At 41.2% G+C, this 14,032-nt stretch overlaps 1 protein-coding gene across 2 annotated transcripts in view; it reads left to right on the top strand.

The window, feature by feature from the left end:
- LOC128881516 (zinc finger protein 395) overlaps nucleotides 1–14,032 on the top strand; it is a 97,401-nt gene that overhangs the window by 78,737 nt on the left and 4,632 nt on the right. The window contains exons 6-8 of one of the 2 annotated variants that reach the window (XR_008458096.1): nucleotides 498–598; nucleotides 848–1,103; nucleotides 1,597–2,483. Coding sequence is in view for 1 of the 2 variants with exons in the window: in XM_054132635.1 (XP_053988610.1) it covers nucleotides 498–598; nucleotides 848–1,103; nucleotides 1,597–1,815 (576 nt within the window). In the remaining variant the exon portion in view is untranslated. Of the gene's footprint in view, nucleotides 1–497; nucleotides 599–847; nucleotides 1,104–1,596; nucleotides 13,628–14,032 lie in introns of those variants that run through there. The other variant, XM_054132635.1, reaches the window with a different exon arrangement.

Below are 14,032 nucleotides of genomic sequence, written 5' to 3'. Positions count from 1 at the left end.
TCACGACTAGACTGTAGATGTTTATGCATTCATGACAAATGAAACTATGGGGCACAAATAAAAAAATATATATATATATAAAATATCAACAATAATACGCGTTTAGAATATTCAATACTTTGATTTAACTTTCAGTCATCCGCAGTCTAGTTACGACAAAGTGTAATCACGCGAGAAATCTTTAAATCCGACTCGTCCATTGGAGAGATCTGCCATCTACTGGCTGGAATGTTAATCTACCTTTGAACGGGCTCCACGGATCAAAACCTTCAGCAATCCGACTTACAAGGGGGATTTTGAAGTAATAATAACCAGGAAAGAGAATAAACCCTTTAAGAGCTCAAAGAGATAACACCGTTTTCGTCTTCTAAAAGACAGTTTCCACTCGAGAGGTCCATCGCGTTCATTCAGACCCTCTAAGACCATTTGTCCCCGATTCGGATCAATGATCATCGACCATCCGAATCTATCCATCACGTTTTTCTTTCTGGTTTCAGCCAAATGCGGCGGTGGTGTTCAAATGCATATGGAAAGGATGTCTGGAGATCAAAACCACCGTAGCGCTGATCGAGGAGCACGTGCGCCAATCGCACTTGGGGTAAGTCGCAAGACGCAACAAGTCTCGTGAAAATCCTCGTGCTGGCGTACGTATATCGTGACCGGTTACGAGGCCGTGCGAGACGATTAACCTTGAACCGTCTCGATAAGATAAATTCGCGTCGGTGAGAATTCAGTTCCGTATATTACGTTAGGTTGGCCCAAAAATTTCTTTCCACCGTGTTTATATAAATAGACACGAGCGTCTTAACTGGCCAATTTTAACCGATAGTCACTCTGGTTTTCGCAGGCCGAAAATATCGAAAGGCAACGATAGCGACGACATGTCCGATCACGAGGAGGAGTTCTACTATCAAGAAGTCGCGATGGATCACATGAGCTCGCCGCCGACGATGTCCCACCGGGACATGGCCAGGCCCCCTCACGAGGATCCGGAGTACCAGAAGCAGCTTCGTCTGGAGGCGGCCCCGGCGACGAACAACGCTGAGAACGTGCTGGTGGGAATCCGGGAACGGAACACGGCGTTCACCATTTCGCAATCCCCGGTACGTGTGCGGGATGTATCGTTGGGAGAAAGAAAGATCGGTTCTAGGCTCACACGTTCACTGTTGGGAACTTTCTTTGGGGTCAGTTGTACTCTAGTATTGTAACCATTACACGAGAGTGCTTGATGGCGCATTGTTTCGGTAAAATGTAGACATCGCGAAGACTGATACTTCTTTCTCCTTGTAGTACCTAACGAGAGCGTCGTGTCAAGTGTTGAGCACTGATTTTAAACGAGCTTCGTAGATGGATAGTAAACAAATCTTTGATCCATGCTTGACCTTGTGCAATATTAAATAGTTTAGCTACTAGCATTAAACGTGCTATCCTACTGGCTGCTATAGCAGAGTTCTTTTCTTTACTTTCTATTTGAATTTAATCCCTCTTCAGGGTGTAGATCTTTACTCAACTTCTACGACTCTTTATTTAAATTCAGCGCGCAATGCCTCGAAAGGGTTTGTTCTATTAATCCAGCCTACTCTATCTGTTGAACAGGGCACACCTATCAAACACATAAAGCTGTCGCCCCGGCCGTTCCAGGCGTACCAACAGAACATGGGCCTGCTGACGGTGTCCACGGGCAAGATGCCGTCCTCGCCGCGTCGAATACGCGGCGAGACGAAGAAGTGCCGCAAGGTCTACGGTATGGAGCATCGGGACCTTTGGTGCACACAGTGCAAATGGAAGAAGGCCTGCAGCCGTTTCGGCGACTAGGCCAAGGGATCGACCCGCTCGTACGTCCGCGAGCGGAGATTGTCGCCGTGCCGACCCCAGAGTTTGCCAATGCTACGTTAAAAATGAGAACGAAAACAAAATAACCTACAACAAAAAAAAAAAACGAACACTTGTCACCAACTGCCAATTGCCAATTTCCGATCGATCGTCGTCGTCGTCGTCGTTGTCACGCGACAAACGCGACGAGGACCTCCGATCGCCTGAACCACCGTTGGTTGCAGCGTGTACGGGAAGAGGAGGTGGTACCCTATTTATCGGCCACCATCTTCCAAGAACAGGGGGCTCGCAGTTCGCTCTGTCGCTCCACGAACCGCAACAGAATGATACAAGCAACCTCCTCCTGTGTATTCTTCTTGTTTCCCCGTCGGTCGTGTGTTTCTTGGGAATATCCACGACGGGTGGGTGAGTGGACTAAAGAAATGAAAAAAATTAAGGGGGCAACGAGTTTCGTCGAGAAACGTCAATCCCATGACGGATGGCGGACGGTTGGAGAAAGCCGATTAAATTTCGCGTAGCAAGATTGGAGGAGGCGTCGACTGCTCGCCGTCGGTGAACAAGAGCCGAGAGAGAATTTTGGACGCATGGATCGTTGACCGATTGTCGAACGATTTTCCTTGTCGCTCGTATTTGGCATTTGGCAAACTCCGGTAGGGTCATTTTTAGCCGTAAATTAAAAAAGAGGTTTCGATTAGTAGATAGCGAATAATTGCTTTGGCGTACGGAACGAGGCGTCCCTTTAGACTGTTGCGCTTGTCTCTGCCTCTCTCACACTCTCTATCCCTTTATCTCTAACCGTACGAGGGTGCAGGACACGTTCGGACCCTCGTTCCCGTCACGCCAGACGAAATCTTTTTGGTTCGGTACGTTAGAAGAGATTACGCGCTCGCTCGATGTCCGGCGAGCACGCATGTCCCTCTCGATATGTGCTGGTTCCCGAACCGACTCTTAGGTCATTGGATTGGGTCTTCCTCAGAGATGGGCAGAATCTTATTCGGCGAACGGAAACGCTGCGCAACGATTTATTCGATACTTTGATTTCGATTGGCAATTTTTCGTCGAACAAATGACTGATCGAAGGTTGTTTAGCTTCTTAACCGAAATTTCTATCTGCTAGAGCATTTTGCCCATCTCTGGTTCTTCCTTCGTCCGACGGAAGAGCGCCATCGCCTTCGATGCGCGCGCATTGCCCTCGCGACCGCGAGCATTGCAGGGAGTAAGAGAAATTAGTCTCAGGTAATCCTCCGCCGCGGTGGAATTCAAACTCCTTAGGAGACGCTCCATCTAGAAAACGAAACGGTTTGTTTTATACGTTTTAATTACTTCGCCTACCAAGTTTTATTTATATTCATTTTTAATTTACACGTTTAAAGACACGTACACTAGTAAGTGAGTAACATTTGCTAGAATATTTATCGCGAATAATGTGATACGTCCCGTTTTTCAGGTTGATTTTTACATTATTTTTAACCAGATGAACTTTTATGCAGTTATTTATTTTTAATGAACTTTCGAAGCTATTTTTTTAATTATCGTTGACAATACGGCGGGTTGATTCTTGTTCGTTAACAAAATCTTTTTTCCGAAAGATGATATACAATCATGCAATAAAGAGTCGAGAGGAGTATCTGATATTTCTCTTAGCAATACTCGCGCGACAATCGCGCCTCGGACGACAGGAAGGGGACCGAACACGTTCGAAAAATTCGGTTTGACCGATGTTCTTCCTGGAAGGACGCAGGCGGGCAAGTTGAACGAATATTGCGTCGAACAGGGCTAATTGTGATATTTTCTCTAAATTTTATCGGATATTAATCGTCATCAGCCGACGAGGCTGATGACGAATATTAAAAAAATAAATAAATAAATGAATTAAGCGGGTGATATATAAGGAAACGTGCGAAATTCGGGATTGGGAGAATTAACGCACGGATGAAAACAGAGGAAACAAAATTTTATACACCAATTATTATACTGCCAGATAAATAATTCAATACGAAGCGATGGAAGAGATCACGCGCGAAAACGTTATGAAAAAGTAAGAAGAAAAAAGAAATGAAAAAAAGATGAAAAACACGAAAACGATTATCGTTCAAAGTTGCGTGCGCACGCAGCCGTTTTCACGTCGCCTGTTGGGGCTCGCTGGCAAGACTGTTCCAAAATGAAATTGCATTGATTTTTATACAAAAAGTGTTCGTTCTAATAGCCACGAAAATTTCATCGAAAGTTGCTTTGGAAAATTTCTTGGTCTCCGAACAAAAGTAGTCTTGGAGAGTGTAAAATATTTTTGAACAGAGAATTAACGGTTGAAAAGAAAATTATATTTCTGTTAATCTTATAGTGTACCATCGTTAAATGTAAAAATCGGTGCGATTCCATCGCCGATCGAATAGTTTCGCCAGTCAGGGCTCGCCAGCCTCTCTCGACGACCTAAGACCGTGTTCGCCAACAAAGGAGCTGCGTGCACGAGACGACAAGAGGCCTCGCAGTTGAATCGATCGATCGTACCGAACGGGGCGGGATCCAGGCCAGAGGATCTCTCCCTGAGGTATTGTGCGTACGCGTATTATACAAACAAATCCGTTTGTAGAGCCCGTGGCTGGGCGCTTCTGTAGCCGAACGTTCATTGAACGTGCACCTTTCTCGTTTTCGATCCTGTAACTCGTACAGGGGGTCGCAGACGTGACGATTTATCCTACAACTGCATTTTAATTAGAATATATTAATCGATCTAGAGTATCAGACCTATTGTATACAGGTTCTATCTAAAAACTGTTGACACTAAAACTACCACATCGAACTCGTTCGAATCACTCAACTATCAACTATGGTCTTACTCCAATTTTTAGAGACAATTAATTTTGTTAATTATTTCGCTTCTCCTTCCTTTAATTACAAGGATGCGCGTGGACCTCGGTAGTTCTAATGTTAAACAATGAGACCTATACTTAATTCATCGAAATCGTTAAATGTTAAACTCGAGAGACAATAAATAATAAACAGTCGACACGTCCGAACTCGTCCAAGTGTAAATATATATTCTAAACGTGTAGTTGACTCTTATTCTTTCGAAATTCTGTTCGAATTTGTATAGAACTCTTGCGTATAGATAAATCCTCGCCTCTATGACTCCCGATGCGGCTACTAGAATTATTTATAAAATGGGCTGCAGACAAAAAAAAATGGAGGGCGGGAAGCATTTGATCTCGATGGACTTTTGCGACGAGGACGAAAGATGCGCGATAATCGATCGCCCGGTTGTCTCGTCGTCAAATTTAAACGATTCTTTATTATTATTGTTACTATTAATATTATTCTTATTAATACTATTTGCTTCTTCGTAACGGATAAGCGGAAAATTCGAGAAGGGTATTTCAAAGACTATAGGTTACGTAGAAATCGTTTTTCGTATCCTCGAGAGGAGAACTCCTTCCATCATGTTGATCGATGCTCATCTTCTAGTACAATTTTACCGATAGCGCAGTCTATACGTTTTCTCGCATAATTTTAACCGTTAATCTCGCGTACGCGTGTCGATATTTAATCGTAATTAAGGAATCGTAACCGTGCAACGATAACGTCACTGAGAGTAAGAGATTCGTTTGAACAAACGCGGGGTGGGGGGGCAGGGGGTAACAGGGTAACGTCAATTACGAAATTCAGACCGTCTTCGATTACATCTAACGGAAAGGCTTGAACGTACAAAAATGAAGGTCGAAACGTGCAATCTCAAAATCAAGCGTACAGTTCATTAACATACGCATGTTATATCGAGGCTGTAAATTTTGATTGTCGATTATTACCGCGACGGTGTTACAGATTTTTCTTTTTCTTTTCTTTGCAACATTCAGTTTTACTCATACCAAAGAAGTCGTGTCTTCGATCGTGTTTTATCCACCGGGCTCCTTTCCAGGGATGGGCAAAAGTTTATTTTTCACAGCGGACGAACGAATACTTAAAAATATTCCATTCTCCAGTTAAGGATTCCGAAACATAAAACAATTACTTATACTCTCGTTTTACTAATTTTGCCCATTTCTGTGAAAAATCCATCGATCCGAGGAGGGGGCCTCGATCGTAACTCGCACGGATTTTCATTCATGTTTGTCTCGCGTACTTGGACGATCTTTTATTTTTCCTCTGTTTGGGTGCAAAATTCCAACGAATCGGGAGAGAAAGGGTTTCGCGTACGCTTGAAAGTATTTATACCGAGATGTCATTGTCCTCGATCGAACGCAAGAACCCAGCCAAGTCCTGGAATCGAGCACCATCGTAAATTGTTGCAATAACGAACGGGGAGCCCGCTGACCGCTCGAGAGCGGGACGATTCGTCGCGAACCATCGCGAAACATTTTTCTTGTTCGATGTAAAAAAAAGAGAGAGAAAAATTTTAATCGAAAGGTCGAACGCGCGTGTATAGAATAGAAAGTAATTGCCGTCCAAATAGGTTCCTTCTGTAGGATCAAAATTGTCATCAGAAATGGTTTCTAGAGCGTACAGTTTGAATCGGCGGCGTGAGCAATTTCCGGAACAATCGCCGTGGAGCGCCGAATAATACCGCCAACGAAAAAGTTATGCCAGATTCGTACATTTTTTGATGATTTTTCGTGACACTGTTCCACGTTTAAATCGGTGGATTCAAAATATTTTTATTTCTCTGTATGTAAAATGTTATCGATTTCGGGGCGCTACGCTACGAAGCTACATTTCGACTTTAGTTTCATCTTGCAAAAACAATGATTACAATTACCAAAGTATTTCTCATCGATGCTTAAACAAGTTTACGAATATCCTCCTTGCTTACGACAAGGTAAGCAGTATTAATCGGCGCCCGTCAAACGGAATCTTTATTTTTCTTGTATCCATACGGGAAAGAAACTTTGAAACGAACAGCATCCGAACGGTTCACTGTTACGCTTGTGTACGAGCCTGAATAACCGAGAATTTTGAATAGCCAAGAGAATTTTGGCGGGGGATTCAAGTACAGGCACTGCGTGGACACCACAGTACAAGGTTAACGATTGTGCCATTCGAAATGCCAAATATTCTCTGGTACTCTTATCGTGAAGTGACACTTGGAAAAATCGAAACGCGAATGAGAACGGGCAAAAAATGCGGAACATCGAATCGGAGATGGGCGAAAATTTTGTCTCTAAATAGTAAGAACTTATTCGGATGAGCTTGTATTATTTTAAGTGAAACGTAATTCAATGTTACAATCCCATCATAATTTTCATTGTATCTAAACAATGTCATTTCGAGATTCATAATTAGACAATTGTAATTGACAAAAGAATAATATACAAGCGCAAAGTTTTGCCCATCGCTGCGGTGGACCACGCGAGAGAACGGAAAGAGAACGAGAACTTAAAGATTCGTAACGGAAGCTTTACAGACTTAAAGATACCTCAGGTTTATTTCATAACGAGAAACAAAATGGCGGGCCATTCCCGATCGAGGCAAAAAAGAAAACAGTTCTTATTGACTTCCGATCGCGATGGCCGACCTATAGGCACTGAAATTATATTTCATAACGTATCTTCTCGCGAAGTGAACGTCAATATTACTTAGTCGAATTCGTTGCATCGAGTCGAGGACTCGCGTTATATTGTATAAAATATATATCGCATTTAAATAGGTCGCCTGAAAACGTTCAAAACGCCGGTGACAAATCTAGGCCCAAATAATCAATCTCACGCCGACTATCCTCCGAACGAGACAGTAGCCAATTAAATCGTTCGCGCATTCGACAGCGTTGCCAGGACAAATGATCGCGTCGTACGTTCGATCGACGACCCCGTCGATCAGCGTCGTGATCTCTTCGCGCGACGATCTCTCGCTCGGGATGCCACGTTTTGCGAAAGAATCGGGTATAGAGATCTCGAATCGAAGTAACTGGAAATTTATCGGATAGTTGATTTTGACTCGTAGATTTAAGTCTTAAAAGTAAAAGAATTGTTTGTATAAAATTGAATATTTAAATGAGATTTATTGAACGAAGATTCTAGAGAATTGATTCGAAATCGAACATTCTTGTACCGCGCATGGTACGATGTTGGGCAGTGACTGCTTTGCAATTGCTAGATCGATCGATGATTTTATATTTATTTTATATTTAACAAATTTGTCCCTGAAAAAGTTAAAGGACGAGATTCTGCAAACAAATCTGTCTGTAATCTTCGAATCGGAGACCAATAATCTTTTTAATCGTGTCTGACTATTTTTTAATCAATCGTTACTTTGCCCAACACAGCGACCAGTAGAGCGATCCCGTGAGCGCAAATCGTGCGCGAGAGATTGCGCATGCTCGCGCGAGGAATCACCGCGGTCGGCAATTCTGTCATCGAGTGCAGAGCATAGTCCCGCGCGTATTAAACCGAACATTCGATCGATTCGACAAGCGAGCCAATTAGGGGCGATCAAAATCCTATATATGTACATACATAATGTATATATCGAAACGACAGAGACAGCGATCGCCCACTGGATATCAATCTAGGGCTCTGTTCAGCACGATCGCCGAGATTTGGAAGGTAAAATAACGCCGCGGAAAGTAATGGCCGGGATTATCATACCAAAACGATCTCATATCGATTTAATGAAATGCAATTTTTGATCGTGCGGTCGACCTGGGTCGCGCCGTTGCAAAGCTTAAAATAGTCGTAGCAGCGACACATCTTCGAGCGACGAAGTTTATTGCATGTACCTGTTAAACGTCGCTAATAGCGATGGGACCGGACCAATGACACGCTCGATACCGATACAGACAGATACGTAAAGTATCGAGTATGCGACAGGTATAGGAGTAGAGCCATTGGTGTTAGTGAAATACGCAACTGGTCCACTGAGAAGGTGAAACCGGCTAAGCAGAGCCACGTGGTCGCGACAGGGACGAAACAACCGTGGGCTGTGCCCCGAATAGATACAGACAGGATAGGATTTATACAAATTTCTATTTACGCATATATAAATAGCAATCATTTTACTGTGTCGACGAGTGAATACAAAAAAAGCATCAAATAGAATGATCGCCATATAGGTTCGAGGGTAACTGTACGCGCACGGGCCACTTGTTTACATCGTCTCAGTGAACGGTTAAGAGTTTAAATAATTGAAACAAAACCGTTATATTCGAATAGCGCTATCGGGCGAAAGTGTACAAAGGTATCGAACTCGATGTAACTACGTAATAGGCATCGATGCAAGTCGCGTGTTTCAATAGGTATCGTTCGTAATCATTCCACTCGGTGGATTGATCCGATTAAATCAATTTCTAACCACGATAGTATATCTAAACACGTCTCGGTCCCATCGCTAGTCGCAAGCGACGCAAATAGACTGCGACAGGCGGCAAGCGATGAAATTGATCTCGGATCAATTTAAAGTATCCTTGCCCGGGTCGCCTAAGTTTGCCCTCGGTCGATCGCACAAAGCAAAGACATATTATTAATAGTATATTATATATATATATATATTATATTATATATATATATATATATATTATTATTATTATTATTATTATATTATATTATATTATATTATATAATTATTATATTATATTATTACCATTATTAATTATTAATTTTTATTAATTATTATTATTACCATCGTCATCGTCATTATCATCATTTTTAAAAAGCTATTATATACCCAGCGTCGCTAACAGCAAACGTTTAAGCGATCGTTGAACGCGAACGATCCTTATTGTCGAATTGCGTTTAGAGGACGTTTAGTATTACGCAATACTCCGATACGGACGAAGGCTGGCGCGACGTTTGAGACGAGCGACTCTTATCGAACATTTCTGTCCAGTGCCGGATTAAGCACATTTCGAACCCTGGGGCTGACTGGGGGCGCCTCGACAGGGACGAGCAAAACTTTATTCGTGCAACAAGTCACGAATGAAACCAACCATCTCTGTCCAACTCTGCCTTCTAACCCCCCAATCCGATACAACAAATTGCGGTAGAATTATTTTTACGAAACTAATGGTTAAAATTCAAAAATATCACTCTACGTGATTTATTCAAAAAATAAATGGGTAAATAGAGATCGATCTGGGAGATTCCCGAACGTTTACGGCAGCCCCCTAACGCCTCACGTTTCAATCCGGCCCTGTTTCTGTCCGTAGATCGCTGCAGACGCTTCTATTTATCGACAACTGACGCATCGTAGGATGTAAACGCTGCGATTATGTCACATTACTCGACACTCAATTATTCATAACGTACATACGCGACTGAAGGAAGGAATATTACGATGTATGAAGTTGATCGCAATTCGAGTGTAAATTTAATCGACGGACTCCTCATGGTAATAAACCTGTCTGACAAAAGCGTATCGAACTTGTTGATTCTCATCTTATCCGTACATGTTATATTGTTTACGTCGTTTCGAATTTGCGAGGCAAAAACAATCTTATCGAGGTTTCTTAAAACAAATAAATCTTATACGTATATTTATTTATTTTAGGAGTGCGTAGGGTCATCGATTGTAGAAATTGATGAACATCTGTTGCGAAGGTCAATCAGGCGGTAGATTTCTTTTATTTAACATTTATCGCGTAAACTTCGTTGTTTAACTGTTTCAGAAAAATTTATTAGCTCTTCGGAGTGTTATAAATTCCATTTTTAGGAAGTAAATTAAAGGATTTAGTAATAAACGAGGATATAATATTAGAGATAATCGTAAAGTGAACGCAATCGCCGTGCTATTAGGTTTTATCGTTAAAGTAACTTCTTTTGTTTTTAATGAATCATATTTCTTTATTAGGTACATAGTTTTATTTCTGTAATCGACAAGGCAATAGAAGGAAACGTGTATTGTAGTTGTATATTATTACATTTAATATTCTATTGTGATAGTAATGTAGACGATTTAACGATTAGAATTAATATCGACGTACTTTTATTTCGACTGACAAAAGTCTTTCAATCGTGTACTGCATAATATTTATTTCGTTGCTCAAAAAGTATATATAATTTATCGAGAAATATATAGAAAAAGTAAAAAAAGAGAGAGAGAGAGAGAGAGAGAGAGAAAAAGGGAAAAGTAAAAAAAAAATTGCTAAGACACGTTTATTATCGTAGGTGCTTTAATACTCGTGCCATAATGAGACATAATCGCAGCATCCGATATTCATCCGTGTGAATAAAAAATTTGTTCAATCTACATCATTGAAACGTTTTTTAAATTTAATGGCGTCTCTAACCCTGACCGATCGAACTTTTAAAACGATTCTACCCGATTACTACTTTATGTCATGCACACGATCGATATCTACGTTATTAGATTACTGTTAACAAGTGCGGTAGAAATATATTAAAAATCTTTGAAAGCAAAAACCAACGTTCTTCTCAACGATTCAATTATTTTCAACGTCTTATCGTACTTTCTCCACTTGTACAACAAAAAAAAGAAAAAAAGAAAACAAAAAACAAACCTTTTGCTCAAAATAAAAGGCACACGAATCGGGACAAAATTTGAAACTATTAGTTATACTGGAACACAAATCATTTTGTATCGATTGTTTTAACGAACATGCGAAAAGAAAGACAGTTTTCGAGAATTTTCTACGGGCACAAACTACGAATCGAAACGCGACAATTTCGTCAGAGTACAGTGCCCCTAATCGATATCAACGTTTCATTAAAGTTTCATAGGTTTGTGCTTGCTGAAAACACTCTTGTTAATTACTAAACAACAAGTGTATTTTAATATTCCGTCAAAGCGTGGAATACGTATTTAGTAATTAACAGAAATCTTCGTTGATAATTCTTCCTTCTGGACGTGAAACATCGGACTTGTATATTTCATCGGTGTAATAATTAATCGTAGCAATATCGTTACTATATTAAAGAAACAGAAATTAGAAAATGTTGCAACGAAATTCCGGATATTATTAACCACTACCACGTAGGGTGGAAACAGAAAGCATCGGTATACTTTGATATCTTCTCCCGGGACACGTTTACGTCGTTGGTGTCGCTTACGACACGTGCAGGGTGATCCAGTAAAAAGAGTAAATACCTCTAATTGTTCACTTTCCAAAAATCATTTTTCGTTGAGAAAACGAGTAACTATTTGAAATGATCAGACTGTGGATTTTACGCACTTGTGGCGTACGCGAATATAAAATATGTACACTGTATAAAAGAAAGTGCATGCCCCTATGCAAAGTAAAATATTAATATTAGTGTATTAGCGTTTTTCGATATTAAAATAAGAACGAGAATCGGAAGACATTTCAAATTCATAACTATAGGAATAAACTTTACTAAACACAACTACTACAGACACTTGTATCTTAAGAGCGAGAGCAGGGCAACACACACTTTTTAAGCTTTTCATATTTTATATAAAACGAAAACGTGTAAACAAATTCATTATAAAATTAGCATGGAAGTGTCGTAGATTTAAAAACGACGCGAGATCGCGTCAGCGTCTGCGAATGTGTTAAATTCGTGCGTTCGTTTTTCGCATGTTCTCCGCATTAGCATTCGTCGCAAATATTCGTTACGAAATCCGAATTCGAAAAAAAACGAATAATTAGACGTTTCCTTTTCGATGGACCACCCAATGCACATAGATATTCGAGCATACACGATCGTGGGCGGCAATTTTGAAACGTTTCAGTTGAGAACCCCTTGTCGGAGTTCTCCGTGCGCCGAAGATCAGAAATTTCGTTCCAAGGAACATTTCGATCGTGCGACGTCGTTGCCACAGTACCGCCTCGCTTATCGAACAAGCCTGCGTTAGAGATACTTGAAATTCACCCATCATTCACGTTTCTTCGTAAGCGAGCAGCATAGACGAGTCGAGCTTCGAGTCGAAATTTACGATTGTAAGTAACGTCTGAAACGTGCTATTTTTTTTAAAAACATCTGCTAGTTATACTAACGCTTTAGGCAACTAGTTAAGCTAGGTAATTAAGTGTCGGTGATTAGAGCGCGTTGCTCTATTCGAGCGGCCCTTTTTGAGCTTCGCTGGTTCCAGGAACCGATTCTCTACCGTGCCTCCATTTGTGAAATCCGATGGCACCGATCCGCTTTCAAGAAACGAGGCAGTACTGTGATTCGAGTACTCGACTACTCGAATACCGTTGAAACAAAAGTTTTCGGGAAAAGAGGGCAGTACTTTAATTAAATAGACCGCGACGAGGTTTTTTTTATTTGTCCTTAGTAGATAACGAATATTAGGGTACATAACATCGACGCGCGCGCCACGCATACGAAGACTCCTTTTACGCAAAGACTGTTTTACACTCGCACTGTGTGGCGATATGCTGTTTTTGTCAGCGTTGCACAGGCGGAGTTTTAGATAATAAAGCATATCAGGATCGAATTATCGAGCGAAATTTTCTCGCGTCGATGTACACGAACGCGTCCTTTCGTCAGCGATGGGCAAAACCTCTGACGTAGATAAAAAATAACGGATAAAATGTTGCCCATCCGTTGCTTTTACGATCCTGCTTGGTCGAGGTACCGAAAGCATCCCATCCGATACTGAGTGCTCGTTAACGTAGAGATGGGCAAAATTTGATTGGAACAACCTAACGGATAAACGAATGGAAACGTGTTTATTCGTTCAATGCGGAACGTAATTCATTGTACGTTTTCCAAGTATTTTGCTCATCTCTACTCGTAACAAATTCGATCCGATTGTAGCAGTGGCGTAGCTAGCGATTCCGGGGCTCGTATGCTGAGATATATGATGGAACCCTGTCAGAGGGTAGCCAATCCTTCCCTCTAGGTCTTGTATCGTATTAGCCGAAAATAAAATTATTATTTATCAATGTAAAGATTTTTAATTTTCGTAAGTACTTCCCTGTATTCACTATTTACTAACTTACGTTTACTGTGAAATATTTACACGATTAAGAAAATGGTACGTTTGATTTCTGTTGGTTAGAAATTCGAGGCCCCTTTGAATTTAAGGGCTCTTAGGTCGGGGCCTTTAGTTACGCCACTGGATCCTAGATAACGTAGATATAACGTTGCCGAAGAGACCTCTGCGCTTCGCGTATTGCGGCTTTCGAGAGCCACAGCTGGCTGACGCTTCCGACGCCCGTATTCTGTCAAGATTCGACTCGAAAACTGTACATACATGATACATATGTAAATTATATGCTCGTCGAAGAGCGATTTTTCAACACCACTACGATGCTATCGTACGATATATTTAACGCGAAGCCGTTTGT

This window comes from Hylaeus volcanicus, chromosome 8 (genome assembly GCF_026283585.1).
Source record: "Hylaeus volcanicus isolate JK05 chromosome 8, UHH_iyHylVolc1.0_haploid, whole genome shotgun sequence".
NCBI classification, from domain to species: domain Eukaryota; kingdom Metazoa; phylum Arthropoda; class Insecta; order Hymenoptera; family Colletidae; genus Hylaeus; species Hylaeus volcanicus.
This window is presented reverse-complemented; position numbering and strand designations above follow the sequence as displayed.